The sequence below is a fragment of the Stegodyphus dumicola genome, chromosome 5, assembly GCF_044657685.1.
Source record: "Stegodyphus dumicola isolate Sdum_Otavi_A_Nest chromosome 5, ASM4465768v1".
Lineage (NCBI taxonomy): Eukaryota > Metazoa > Arthropoda > Arachnida > Araneae > Eresidae > Stegodyphus > Stegodyphus dumicola.
Window position 1 is genome coordinate 37,259,538 of NC_140772.1, and position 16,021 is coordinate 37,275,558.

Sequence of the window (16,021 nt, forward strand, 5' to 3'; positions counted from 1 at the left end):
ATATATATATTTTTTCTTTTTTTAATCCTTCGACTGATAAATAAACAGAAACAAAAATAGAAGAAAATAATAAAACTTCTAAAATTATTTTCTACACTTAATGAAAAAAAAAAGTAACAAATTATTCTATAAACCTGAACAGTATTGATTTATGACAGAAACATGACTTACCACACATTCAAAAAATCAGAATCTAAGAAGACGGTTTAAGTTAAATGATCTCTTATTCCCCACCCATCTTACATTTAAACATCTACCGCATAACACCTTATCCTTATCAAGAACATAATTATGTACTATATTATGCAAAAATTACAAAATACAAGATTTTTTTCTTTCTTTTTTTAACTGACACTACTCAGAGCCATCTGTAGCTCAATCTATCAGCTGGAATGCCACCCAATTTGATATGGTGACTAATGACGGCACGGGAAAAAAGATTCAATGGCAAACAAATTAGTTCCAAAAGTTTCCAACGCGAAATGCGATGCTGTTCTAGTCTACACAACTAAGAACTAGACAAATGAATAATAAAGAAGAAATTTTAGAGCAACATCCTTTTAATGCAGCAAATGAACTGCCCCAAAGCGTTACAGAGATGATATTCCAACATACCATGGCACACTATCAATAGAAGCGCTTCCTCGAACCTCATATAATATAACCACCCTTCTCGTAGATCATATATTACACCCTGTACGCTACATTCTCGATGGTAAAATGTAACATGTCACCAGAAAGGCTCAGCCCTTCCCTTTAACAGTCAAATCTTTAATGATGGCAAGATCGCAACCCCCACCCCCCAAGATAGACCTTGAACTTCAAACAACCCCACAGGAAGAAGTCACATGGCGTTGGATCCGAAGGGGGCTATGTGGTCATGCTAGTGGAAAAAAGTGACCCTTATGACGCTTTCTTCTGCAAAGTGATGACAGAACAGCCGCTGTACGGCTAGACCAATGTTTGGCACTGCTCCAGCCTGCATAAAAGTTATCTGATAGAGTAACTGCCTCTGATGACGTTATGAAATGATAAAACTAATTAACATATCTTGATACTTTTGCGTGGTAACGATACAGATACGTAGACCAGCTAGAGTAATGCTCTTAATAACGAATGGTTCACGGATGAAAATCTGCTGTGAAGCCCCAATAAAACTGAATAATGGTGAATGCAATAGGATTTCCTAATTGTTCTGATATTCAAATTCGAGAACTGCGAGCATTACAGCCCTATTTAGGTGAAAATGAGCCTAATCTCTCAAAAGAATTCTTCACAGCCACACACCGTCAACCTCCAAGATGGTGGCAAGAAATGCTAGTCTTTTGTCATAATTTTGCATTTAAATTCCTGCATGTGGCTTATCTTCTATGAGTAGAAATGAAAAACTTTCTGTTCAAACATTCAAATCCAACTGTAGCGCTATTCACCGGCCACTAGTTCCCTGGGTGCAGTCGTGGCATCAGTAACTGTCTGTTCTGACACCAGTTTTCGCCCTCTAGTAAACCGAACTGCTCATGACCTATGGTACATCGCTGGTGTCCCCCATACTTTTACCTTTACCTTTACTTCTCTAGCAGTTCTTCAAAAGTTTTAAGAAACTGGATGGATCTCTATCCATCCAGTTTCTTAAAACTTTTGAATTCAGCCTCTTAATTAAAGAGCGCCTTTACGTGGCTTGTTATAGATTCTAAACTCAAGATGAGCGGCGGCTGCGTTCCACTGATGAAGATAAAACAACTTATGCGCGCACTGAGGCAAAGTGAGACACATGTTGAGCTCGGCTAACATTTGGAACATCCTTCGGTGCTTTTCTCTTATCTTTATAGACTGAATTACTTCATGCTGCTGTCGTTTACGTAATTCAGCATTTGCATTTTCAATTTTTTTCCTGTGTTTCATGCAAATTTTCTGTTGTGTAGACTAGAACAGTGCCACATATTCCCCTATCAGAAACATTTGAAATTAATTTTTTTCATGGAATCTTTTCCTCCGTGTCATCATTAATTCCCCTACTGAACTTGGTGGCCATTCCACCAGATAGATCAGAAGGATACAGATGGCTCTGAATAATGTCAGTAAACAAACGAGGGGACACCCAGTAGATTTTTATATTAATAAACAGAATGTTTCATATTACATCCCAGAACTTTAAAGAGAAGACAAATTGCTATGGAGATCATAAAAATTGAAAAAAATATATATATAAGGATTAATAAGCAGAATGACCTTAGAACTTTAAGGGAAAGACCGACTGCTATGGAGGTCATCCCAAATGACTTCCATCATTATCTTCTTTGTGATATACATAGAAACACATATTATCATTCTGTGGAAATATTACGAAACAGAAAACTTAGGTCTTTTTAATTTAAAAAATGAACTACAATAATAATTGTATTCATAGACGATGAATTAAATAAACCAAGTTTATTAATTAAATATGATAAAAATTAAACAAATTGCATTCCTATGATAAATAAAGAATACTATATTATTTACTTTTATTATTAAAATACTTTCTTTCAGATCATCAAGAACTTAATTATACATGGCTCATAAAGCATAAAAATAATTCTCCTTTAAACAGAACTAATTTATTATGAATATATTTCTAATATTTGTGTGTGTTTTGTGTGTAGGATAAAAATATGCAAATCAGCTTTATAATTTAATTTAGTAATAACCTTTTAATTCATCTTTTTTAATTTGGTTATTTCCTCTTTATTCTTAAAAAAAAAGAAAAAAAATTCTGGACCTCGACATTTCTAGATTAATCTATGCCACAAAGCTTGCGTTACGCTGATGACGTAGTTAGTTGGGAACCTAAACTCTGAGAACTTAAATCTTTCAAACTTAAACCAAAACCTTTCTCTTAACAGACTGCCATACTGGATTAAATGCTTACTTCACTTGTATCTCTGTTGCTGCTTGGATGCCATTTCATTTCGCTGTATTCTCTTCCTATCAGAATGGTATTAAAAAACGTATATGTTCTGAAAATAGGCACAATTAGAGTGCCGAATGAACTGTGACTATAAATCTTAATTTAAATAAAAATGGAATGACTGCCTCAGCTGCCAGTTTCCTATTCATCGCATATCGGCATTTCAGCATTCTATGACATCAAAATTCTTGCTGTTCATTAAGGATTCAACTGTCTGTGTTCTGCACCATGCAAAGTCACTTTATTTATTACACACAAACACACATATATACTGAAGAGGCAATATACAGCATCCTCAGTGTTAAATATTTTGCATAATCGCCTGTAGTAACGGCAACCGCCGTCAATAAAAGGAGGTGCTTTCCTTGGTAGCGGCGCAGTTCATTTTCAGTTCGAGCTAGAGTAGACCTGCCCGGGGAAGAAGCCAGGGAATGATAGGTTCCGGTTTCAGTCCTGTTCCGTTTCTCGTACTGTTCCGGTTCCCATCCTGTACCGGTTCCTGTCCTATTCCGGTTCTCGTCCTGTTCTGGTTCCCATCCTGTTCCGGTTCCCGTCCTGTTCAGGTCCTGATCCAGTCCTGTTCCAGTTCCAGTCCGGCCGTTTAAGTCCAAAACACGTAGGAGCTGAAGCCTGAATCTAGCGAAACTAAAATGAAGATACATGCTGAAAGGGCTAGATGGATTTTGTCCTTTTAAAGAAAGTGTTCTTCACCGTGCCGGAATAGCTGACACTTTAAAGCATTTTGAATGTTTCCACCTAAGATGTTAAGTTTTCGTTTATGATGTTAAGTTTTTCATCATTTTTGAAGTTCCAGTTGAATAAACCTTTAAGTTTTAGACAAGGTCTTGTGTTCTTTAGAAATTTTAGATTCGAAGTCAGATATATAACATAGGATTTAACGGGGAAAATCAAAACTCAGTGTTGTAACAGTTCGAAGCAAAATTTTCAGATTTCATTTATTTCTGAATAATTGCTCCTGTGCAAAATAAAAATGATGTTTTAACCCTCAAGCCAGTTGTGATTTTCACATCAGTTGTCATCTAAGCAACAACAGTCTTCTCGGTCATGACAAGAGTGAATTGGTGCATTCCCTAATCGAGCTATCATTTAATATCAAATTATTAGCAACGAACTACATAATCATCACAGTTCATTTGACAGGATCTCAAGTGCAGGTATTCCAATGGAAATTCTGTAGAATTAGTGTGCTAATCAACAAAATTATTTCATCAGAATTTTGAACTGTGCTACAAACCTCAATGGGATTTATTCCCCAACTGGATTTCGATAAAATATCTACAAAATTTGAATAAAGGTGCCTGTTTATTTGCAAGTCCAAAAGTTCTAATGTCTAGTGAAAATGCAGTATAGAATTTATTTTGATCATCTCTTTAATATTTAAAAGAAAAAAAGAAACAAAAAAATCCTGCATCATTTTAACTATGGACTCCCACTGTTTTTCATGGTCATTAATCACTGTTTATAGAAAGTGCTTCGAGTATGTGCACCAGAAAATTACTATTTGTACTTCCGATTTTCCTAATAGCATTTCCTCAGTCGAAAATTCAAAATTATTATCTTAGGTGAACATACTAAGGTTCATTTTCCAATGAAACAAAGTTATATGTGGAAATTCTATATTTTACATCTATATCTTGTTTAAAATTTCTCCAACTTGATTGCTCTGTTTTGCAAAAACATGAAATTATTGTTCAAGGAATGAAAGCATAACAATTCCATACTTTTTTTAATGGTTGAATAAATGAATTTTGTGAATATTTTTAATGTTATAATAATGCTTTTTAGTGTTCTTATAATAGTTTATACTTAATATTTGTCTTGGTCATGAAACAGATAATTTGATCATTCATAAATGTAACTAAAAATTATTTAAACAATAGAAAAACTAATAATAATTATTATTTTGAGATTTGTACACATAATGGTGTTTTTTCTCATGCTGCATTAAAAGCATCACATTGCTTTATGAAAAATGAAAGATTAAAAATCATATGGTATTCTACATTTGAATTTTGCTAATTTGGTTTAAAAATTGAAGAATTTTAAGATTTCATTTAGGGGAGTTTATTATCATGATTAACGTATTTTTGCATTATTGTTTAAATAGCTCTGAATTAATATTTTAAATTTTTTTAATTATTTTAACAATGAAATTATTGTTTAAAAATTTGAATTCTAAGAATTTTCTAATTAAGAATGAAATATAAACTATATAAGACTCACACGTCACAGTTTTTTCATATGTCATAATTATTTTTATAATAGGATGAAATTCAATTTCTTTTTATAAATAGAATATTTTAGTGCAGTTCAAAAAGGTCAGTTGTCTTTAAACGAGAAACAGGGGCTTTTTGAAAGTAACAGTCACGAACACCCCATTAACTCTTGGTGATAATTCATACATCTATTTGTCAATGGTGATTTGCCCATAAGGTGGATATGTTAGTATTCAGAGAAAGCTGTGGAGGTTTTTAGTTTTAATTTGAAATATCCTATAGATTGCTTTTAAGAAGTCTGGGAAACTGTAGCAAATTAAAATATTAAAAGAGAATAAAACTGCTTTTTTCACTTATATAATTAAATAAAGCAAAGCTTGCAACAGCTATCTTGCAAAGAGAAGGGATGTCTTTGTGAAAGATCTCTTCAAGGATATGCAGATAATACTAGGAAAAAATAATTTTATCTTCTTGTATAAATGAAGATAATACAAGAAAAAAGATCATTAATATGCTAACACATTACAAAGATTTGGATTACCAGTATTCGGTAAATTTAGCTACAAGTGAGAAAAAAGCTCTGCGAGTTAGCACTACATTAAATAACTATTTAAATAAACCATATGAATTTTTAAAAGATTTAGTTCCTTATATATTTTAATCAGAAAACAACATTTTAAAATAAAACTCTCCTCTCAATTTTTTCTCCACAACCAAATATTCCTTTTGAGAGGCATAAAAATTAGCTTTATCATCTTAATTATTATTAATCTATTCAAGGTAATTAAATTTTCATTATTTAAAATTTAGTTTCACTTGAATTAACCATATCTTAACCTGGTTTTGCTTAAAAATAATAAGACACAAAATACAGTATTCCTTAATCTCAGTACTTATTCATTTTTGTATTCTATTTTATAAGCTTATAATTTTAATATCTCCATTATGTTTTGATTGTAATAAACACACACTTTTGTATTATATAAAGTTATGAAATTTTTCCAAATCTCAAGGTCTATTTTGCCTGATTTATGACAAATACAGAATAGAAGAATTCTAATCACCATATCAAAATTTGAAGGGGAAAATCAAAAGACCAAACTAAACAATGAAATTATATTAAAAGAACTTGCTCCCAGTATTTGAAATAAAAGATCCTAAAACTTACCAGTTATATGCCAAGTGTTTCTTGCGATTTTTATCCAAGAAATCCCTGTAAAATAATGACATTTCTTCTGTCATCAATGGCCGATCTTCCTCAAGTTTCCTTTCCTTTGATAATTTATCAATGTATGCTTTTTTGGACTGAAATTAGATTCACAACCATTAGAGAAAGGGAAAAAAAACTTTTGCACAATTTTAGAGACAATTTTTGTAGTAATTTTTTTACAAGCTACCATTCATAAATCTAAAAATCCTCTGACATTTATTCTAAAAATAATAACAATATATAAATATTATTAAAATGAAGAAAAATAGAAAATTTTTCAGATCACCAAAACCCTCATGAAAAGCCATTGGTTGTCAACCTTACTAGTTGGTTAAAAAACATTGTTGGCTATTTTTATGGTTCATAAATAAAAATAAAAAGGAGCATTTTATAAGAGAGAAGAAACTTTGTGATAAAAAAAAAAATCTTTATGGACAATATTTACATTTTTACAGCCACCAGATGCAAAAAGAAATCTATTTGGATGTTTTTCATTATAGAACAACAAGCACCAAATAATTTTCACTAAAGAGATATGTATGTCAACATTGCCTATTGGCCACTGTTAATTGAGATGCGTTGTTCTGATCTACTACAGTAGTGTTCTTGTTTTCAAACTGGAAGTTTTGACAATAAAAAGGCCTTTAAAGCTTGTTACTCTATTTCATTACTTTTTTTAACTGAAATAGATAACTTAAAGAGATATTTTTTATATTTGGAAGATTTTTTACCAGAGTCAAAAGATGCTGATGATAAAAGTACCTTTTCTTGACAAAAGCATCAAGTTGGCATGCACATCTTTATCTCATCCCCTCAAATTCAGTCATTTCAACTTCATATAAAGCAAATTTTTGTATTCTCTTCAATTTTTTCCCTCGTCCGGTGATAAACTTAATTATAATTTATGATAATCAAAACAAATACACTTGAAAGAGGAACATTGATCAGTAAAATGACAGATCTCTGTAACATCTTTGTATAAGTGGGAAGAGAGAAAGCATGTTCTATTTGATTTAGCTCATTACTTTATGCAGGCTATTACTATTATTGTTATCTTATGCAAATTAAAGTGATATATAGATTGGTCAAAAACGCTTTCTACAGTACTCTTGCATGTATAAACTGCACCAAATTGAACATAAGGATGACGAGGATAGCCAATCATCTACCATAATTTTTCATTTAGAGGTGCGAAAGTAGTTAAAATGAACACAATATTTATCACACATTGTGAAAAAATTTTTATTACTGGTCAAAAGGAACATGTTCTGTATTAGCACCTCTTATTCGCTGCCATTGTCAGTATCACAACAATAGTTATTTGCACCTACTAGTATCAATATCACTGGTAGTGCAAATAACAATTCACAATAACGGATTTTATACTCAGTTGTTAAATACACACTACTGTCTTGCATGCACTGCTGTATTACCACATGTTTATATGTATCCATTTGTATTCATTATATGTATCATTTGAGCGCATAATCCACATCCCTTATTTCCATATGCTCTCTTGGGGAAAAGTGTATGGCTTACACATGAGAGAATATTCTGGAGCTGTAGCAGGATCTGAAAAGTGAACGAATTTTCAGTGCTTGCTTTCTGTAGCAACTTTTGGTTAAGAAAAAGGCAGTGGCATAATCCAGGCTTAAGAAGGGGTGATTTCAAAACAGATAAAACAGCAACATTATTTTGGAATAAATTTTGAACACTACAAAAGACAAATTCGAGACGTCAATGTGCCAATCAGCAATTAATTAACAGATAGTGAAATCTGTAGAATGGTTTGAAATCCAGAAAATATCACTACCAACAGTTACAAAAGCAAAAAGATTTTTTTAAATGAAAAAATTTCGATTCGTAGTGTAGCAGAAATTTTCAACATGACAATTACAGCACTTTGTTGATGACCAAGAATTAAAGAGAGAGAATTAGCATATAAGATCAGCGAGCTTAAAAAACTGGCATTTATGTATTCATGTAACCACCTTTATGCAATTTGGCAAATTTTTACAGATGAAAATGTAAAAGTAACTTATCAGGTGCAAGTTGGTGGTTTTCGTACCTTTTCTATGGGAAGATTCTTAAATGATTGATATTTATCGCAAGTCAGTAAACATTACTAACATATGAAAAGAAAACATGCTTTAGCAATTTAAAATATAAATCTGAATTATTAAATCAGGATTACATAATACATTAAAAAATAAAACATTCTTCTTCAAATCTTTCAGCACTTTTTTTTTTTTTTTTGGCACTATTCTTTTCCCAAAGTACACAGCCATCTAATTTTGCTTTTAAAAAAATCAGAGATTTATGGAGACTCGGATTCATGTAATACTCTGCAACAGCAGCTATCGTGGAAACAGATTTCCTTGTTCCCTTTAGAAAATTTTCAGCAAAATTCTGTATTCTTCCAGAAATTTTACTGCAATTTCTCCCATTGCTGGCAAATTGCACAAGCTCATATTTTAAAACTAAATTTTAGGCAAAAGATATCATGATTTGTTTATAAAAAACCATTGGAATTTAGGATGCAACAAAAAATAATTCATAAAAAAATGGCAGTGTTGCTTGACTAAAGGACTGTTATCAGCACGGTCGACAAAAGAATGGTTATGTGCATGGTTGCCAAAGTTTTGCATATTCTAAAAATTTGGTGACTTCTACTAAGGTGGTTGTGTTAACACATATCATAAAACTTACATTGAAAGAAATGTTTAATACAACAAATAAATATTGAGCCTTTTTCTATAAATATTGATTCCCTTAAAATCATAAATGGTTCATTATTTTGCAAAAGCTATTTTATATTTTTAATTTTATAATATCTAAATGACATATTACTTGATTTAAACTAATGATCTAAAATTTTAAATTTCTCAATCTCAAATCTGATAACACCAGAAGTCCCAGTGAGGCTGGATCTCAGGCATCTTTCCTTTAGTTAAAATGTAATTCTTGTCAAGAATTATACACACCATTTTCAGTTCCACAACTTTATAATATTTTGTTACCCCCTTTTTTTTAAATTTCTCTTTATTACCAAAAAATTTAACTTCACTGTTATTAATTACATCTGATAAAAAGTTCTAACTTAGCTCTGGAACATATGAGACATCATTCAAAATAAATTTATTAGTTTCCACTAAACCTACTTTCTTATTTATAATATACTGAGACATTTTAGGTGAAGAAATTGCTAAAGTAAACATTTTACAATCTATTAATAATTATTTATTATTAACCATGTGAAATGATGAATCTGAATCAACTATCCAATTAACCTGTTTGTATCATTATTGTTTCTTCTATTAACATTTAAAAATAATGCTTGTTGATTATTAGCATTAACTTTTATTTTCATCATTATAATTTTCTTACATATTTTACAAAACTGTGCTTTTGAAGAGAATTCTTTTCGACAAAAATCAGCTACACATCCATTTTTGTTAAATTTGAAACACCTCTTCTCAGCTGAGCTGATCTTGTTTTATAAACAAAAATAAGAAATATAGCCAACATATTTACAATTAAAAACAGTCTTTTTTTTAAGCATTAAATTTAATTAAATTTATTTTCATATCATCTGCTTCAATTCTAGTTTCTGCACTCAATCTAGCTATTAAATTTGTTAATATCTAGCCATTAATTGTCACTGATTCATTCCCAACACTAATGAAATATTTAGATGATAAAGTTACCAATTAAAAATTATCTTTTCATCAATTCGTTCTTTAAAAGAGTTTAACCTATATGTTGGTTTTCTATTTTAGTACAATCAAAAGTCTTTAATCCGGACTCGTCGGGACTTCAGCGATTCCGGATTATCGGCTTTTCCGGATTATAGATCATCAGTTTAAATCTGGTAAGATGGCATGCAGAAATTATAAAATTAAAAATATGAAACCATAATTTATGAAATAAGGAGCAATTATGATCTAAAGGGTATCAAAATTTACAAAAAAAAAGCTCCATATTTATTTGTTTACTTTATTAAACATTTCTTTCAACGTGCGCATGCGTAAAGCATACATTACACATAGTCGAAATTAGAAAATTGCAACCAGAAAACTATTTGATGTGTATTCGTGATGTTTATAATGATGAGGAATTTGATTTAAATCATATCAAAGACGGAGTACATCGAGATGAAATACTACATTTAGTAAGGAATTATAAGCCAAATAAAATAAAAACATCTGCCTTGAAGATAAGGATAGAGCTGACAGATCAACTTCCAGTTCATTTTGTGCGCCGTGACGTCCCCCCCCCACAGAGCAGCATGAAGTTGATAAACAGATTTTGGAATGGTTAGAGAACCAAAGGATATGCCTTTATCCATTTTTTGCAGCAATTCCACTTTTTGTTTGATGGACATCGAAACATGCTTTCGCTTCATAGATCCTTTGGCAGCTCCAGAATTGGAAATTCTTTTTGACATAATCGAAAGTTCAAGCTTACTTTTATAAAATTGCTCTAACAGTCTGCAAAAAATAATAAGTTGGATTTAATTAGAAGATTAAGGAACAACGCAATCTGCAACAACTGAAATAGATACAAAAACTTTGCCCATAAAAAAAATCCCAGCTGAGAGAAATGTATTCCGCAAACATATTTCAAATAACAGTTTTTAATGGCACTCTTTCATTAATTTTTTAAACTAACATTCGTATTTTTGAGGAATGAACATCTTTTAAATAATACCCTTATTATAACTTTTTTTAATACTTTGCATTTGTCAAATCATTTGTCTTTATCATTTGTCATTCTATAGAATGCATAAGGAAAGTATGTAATAATTCTTATATTTCATACTTTGCCTAAAAACGTCTAGCATTCTTTCATGCTTTGCCAGTAACATATATACAAAATTCAATTAACATTGAGGAGCTAAAATTTTGATAGCTAATTTTTTAAAAACTACTCATGCAATTTTTACAAAACTTGGCACTTTGTCATAATTTGAGTCATAGAATCAAAATACAGAAAAGAATTGGCATGTCAATTTACAAAAAGTCTCATTTTGTGTCAAAATACCTATATTAGAACAATGCTATATATAAATCTAACTCGTATCCTAAGTTGCACTTTTGGGACATGAAAAACCAAGTTGAATTTCGTCAATCGGCCCAGTAGAATGGGTAATATAGAACTGTCCCTTTTTTATGAGCAGTGAACCTTAGAAGCAAATGAGTTCTTTGATACAAAAGAAAAAATATATATATTTCTATTAAAATTAAAACAATGTATTTGCTTAATGTTATACCCATCCTAACATTCCAATATTTTATTTCTTTCTCGATTAGATTACAGCAGCGGGCAGAGCTGGTTTCACGTGCCACTGTAACAGTGCAGCAGTTTGCATGTTACTTTATTACAGAGTTGTGGTGTATAAAATATATTTATACAGCCAAAATTGTGAGGTAAAGTTTGAAATTTTATAAAGAATACATTAAGTTTTACCTCATCAAAATCTTTGTTATGAGCTTCCCAATACTGTTGATGCCAATCCTGAGTTTCTTTGCATTTATCATAAAAGTATCGTTCTTCATCTGTCAGGCCCTGTGAGCTGGGAAAGATTCTTAGCCTTAAATTGGATACAGGATGAGCAGGTCCAACCCAAGCATGTTCATTTTTTTCTGACTGTGACTTTAATTCTGGATTTACATTGCCAGGAATTTGCTAGAAAACAAATTTATCTTTCATAATACGAAAGCATGTACATAAGGTTAAAAAAAGGAATCCATTGCAAAGAAATTAGCATATAACCCTCAATATATTTATCATCACACATTGATAATTTCTTAATAATATAAAAATTTCTAAACACAGATATAGCTAAAATCTTGTCTATTATCATATTATCAGAAGCAAGAGACCATATGGACATCATCCACACATACATAACAGAAATCTTCAGATCTGGAAGTGCTGGCTTACTATGAAGATTTCAAGCAGTTTAGATCTTTAATTATAAAGAATAAATATCTAACAGGAGAGCAGTATTTTCTACCCACTAATATGCAGTAAGGAGTTTTTCTTTACTAATAAAGCATGCACATTAAATATTCTACAATAATATCATAAAGCACATTTTGTAAATGTAATTATTTCATGATTTACAACTTCCAGTTTTACAGAACACTTTTGCCCCAAATTCAAGGTTTATTGCACTTCAGACAATGCAAAACTTCTGATTAAATACAATTTCTACAATCTTTAATTTGGAAAAAATCCTTGTAGAATACAGGTTAGTGAAACAAAAGTAAAGTTTAAAAAGAGATATTAGTTTTTACATCATTGTGAGCATAGAATTCTAGGATAGTCTATATTTTGGGGTACCCCTTGGATTATTGCCAAGTTGTTTCATTTATGGTAACCTAAGTATTTTATAATGCATGTTTTGGAAACCCCTACCATTATGTGATTGGTCATAAAGCATGGTAGAGCTGATTTTGGATCTGGGAGAATATTTCTCAGGGCTTATTCCTACATGGGATGTCGGCTAGGAAGTACATTGCTTATTTTGTACTTTACATCATAAAATGGCTGCCAATGGTAAGATAAACTAAAGTTTCTGTACAATTTAAAATGAATGGGAAAGAAAGCATCAATTAACTGGTGTGTAAATGGCTTTGCTCATGTCTCAGAAAATCACACCGTGACATTTCAGGACCCGGAAACTGAAGATCATATTAACGCTATTAGAGGTAAGTGGGATATAAAAAGGGATTTGGGAAAGAAATGCCACTGACAGTCCAGTACTACAGAGATTATTTTTAATGGTTACTTTTGTGGATTTATGTGGCGATTACAGTATACAGATTCTAGTTCAGATAATTTTAAACAGTTTTCGGATGCTGTTAAGGAATTCTGTGTACCACACATTGAAGACACAGAAATTTCTATATAAGGCAAGTCGATATTTCCTTTTTGTACTACACAGAGGAGATAACACATATTTCCATTTTAATGTTATTTCCTTGTTTTATTTCGATTTGAAATGCAGTTTATTGAGGTTATAATTTTTTATGTTTTACTTACATTTTATTGCATTATGTTTTGGATGCAATTTTTACTTGGCATTGCAAGTAAACAGGAATGGTATTAAAAAAATCGCCAATTTTCGCCAAGGGGAACCCTGAAATATATTTTCCCCGAATTCTGCATTATCTTTTTAAATCGTTTAGTTAGCAGCTTGTTAAATGTTCCATTACTGTTACACACATTTTCTACATTATTTGCTACACATGGTTATAGTAGGATAACGAGAACTAATAGGTAAATGCCATAAAAGTACTATGCCAGATATTTACCATCATCTGTGATACATACTGTTTGCATTAAACAATGAAAATTTTGAAAAAATAAAAACTTTCCATTTATTTATAAAAAGAAGAAAGAATTAATGAAGGAAAAAGAAATATATATCATTTAGTTTTTTAAACCAACAGTTCAGCTATTTTTCTCTTAGAATTTTTGCAATTCCCAAGAAAAATTTTATGTTTGCTAGAATAAATAAAAAATATATATATATAACTTACTTTAACCTACAGTGGATGGACAAAAATATGGAAACACCTTGTGAAATGCATGTTTGAAAAGAAAGATTAATTATAATGAAATATGTAGGTGGTGCTGGCGTTTTTGACTACTGACGCCACCTATACAACTTCATAAATGTGCTAAACAGTTCAGTTGTTGTCAGAGTACTGTTATGTGAGGTTGTCATTGCATTATGTCAGAGTTAACAGACTTCGAACGTGGGCAAATTGTTGGAGCACGTATGGTAGGTGCTTCTGTAAGCAAGGTAGCCGAGGTGTTTAGTGTTTCAAGAGGTACTGTATCGAAGATTTATTCTGCATATTTGAAAAGCGGAAAAACATCATCTGCTAAATCACAGTGCAGACGAAAGTGTGTCCTGAGTGATTGTGACAGACGATTATTAAGGGCAATTGTGACGAAAAATAAGAAGACCACAGCTGCAAAAGTTACTGCTGAAATGAATGTTGTGTTACCGAACCATGTGAGTACCAAAACAATTAGAAGGGAGCTTCATAAACAGGGAATTGCTGGCCGTGCTGCAATTGAGAAGCCACTCATCAGTGATGCTAATGCCCATAACAGGAAAAGCTGGTGTTTAAGTCATAAAGCCTGGACTATAGAGCAGTGGAAGCGAGTAATATGGTCTGACGAGTCTTCTTTCACATTGTTTCCCACTTCTGGCCGAGTTTACATCTGGAGAACGCCATCTCAAGCCTATAATACAGACTGCTTGTTGCCAAGAGTGAAACATGGCGGGGGTTCTGTTATGGTTTGGGCAGCCATATTGTGGTTCTCTGCTAGCCCCATGATAACTGTGTCAGGGCACATGACTAGACTTATGTGACCAAGACTTATGTGAACACTTTGGCCAATCAAGTTCATCCCATGGTACAAACTTTGTTCCCCGATGGTGATGGTGTCTTCCAAGACAACAAAGCCCCTGTTCACACAGCTCACATTGTCCAGGACTGGTTTTCTGAGTACGAGGATGAGTTGTCCCATCTCCCCTGGCCACCACAGTCACCAGACCTGAATATTATCGAACCTTTGTGGTCTACAGTGGAACGGAAAGTGCGTTCTCGTTATCCACCGCCAACATCGTTATCTGAACTTGCCACCGTTTAGCAGGAAGAATGGTATAATATTCCCTTGGCAAACATACAGGAACTGTATTTATCCATTCCGAGAAGACTGCAAGCTGTTTTGGATGCCAACGGGTTTCCTACACTATATTAAGCAAAGAAACATGTTTTTTTAAAGGTGTTTCCATATTTTAGTCCAACCCCTGTATGTTAACAAAGTAGCTCCTAAACCTTTAACTTATCCTTTCCAAGTTTAAAAATTTTCCAGGTGTTTTACAAGAAAAGCCTGTCACAACTGGCCTTTCATAACATTTGCACTGCAATGCCCCATTATGTTTTTTTACCACAATTTCCCATTTAAAGGCAAGGTATTTAAAATACCTCCTTTATTCATTAGTGTTATTTAACATTATTCCTTGAATTAGCATGATATTTAGGCATAAAAAATCAACAAAAAAAAACATTAAGTTTTGGAATAATGGCTGAATTTTTATCATTAAATGTTTGAAAATTTTTATGACCCAATATGTTATTGAAGCACTATACATATCTTATCCTTTTTAATGATAAATTCTTTTAGAAATCAAGAACCTTTCATTTCAGATATTTGCCTGAGTTGTACAAACTTTATTTAGTTTTAAATATATATAAAGGTACCCCTTGTATTATCACGAAGTTGTTTCATTTATCGCCAAGTAGTGGTTTATTTATGGGTAGCTAGAGTAGTTGAATGTTATGGAAACCCTATTACGAATCCTATTGGGTGAATTTGTAAGCACTTGTTGTGTTTGTTGGTTAGAAGGTACATTGCTTGTTTTCTGGTTTAGACGGTAAAATGGTAAGATTAATTGAATGTGGTAAGATTAATTTGAAGTTTCTGTACGATTTGGAAAGAAAGGAGAAAAGAGCATTACTTGACTGGTGTGTAAATGAAGGTTTACTTAGTAACCATTATTAAGTGTCCTTTTTGTAGGAAGGAAATGCGTATGGTCGG

General features: G+C 31.9%; 1 protein-coding gene across 1 annotated transcript in view; it reads right to left on the reverse strand.

Annotated features, from left to right (window-relative positions):
* The window catches only part of Coa8 (Cytochrome c oxidase assembly factor 8), a 30,342-nt gene that overhangs the window by 13,089 nt on the left and 1,232 nt on the right, over positions 1–16,021 (reverse strand). The window contains exons 2-3 of the mRNA XM_035377186.2: positions 11,864–12,082; positions 6,353–6,489 (exon numbers count right to left, since the gene is read on the reverse strand). Of these exons, the coding sequence (XP_035233077.2) occupies positions 6,353–6,489; positions 11,864–12,082 (356 nt within the window). The remainder of the gene's footprint in view (positions 1–6,352; positions 6,490–11,863; positions 12,083–16,021) is intronic.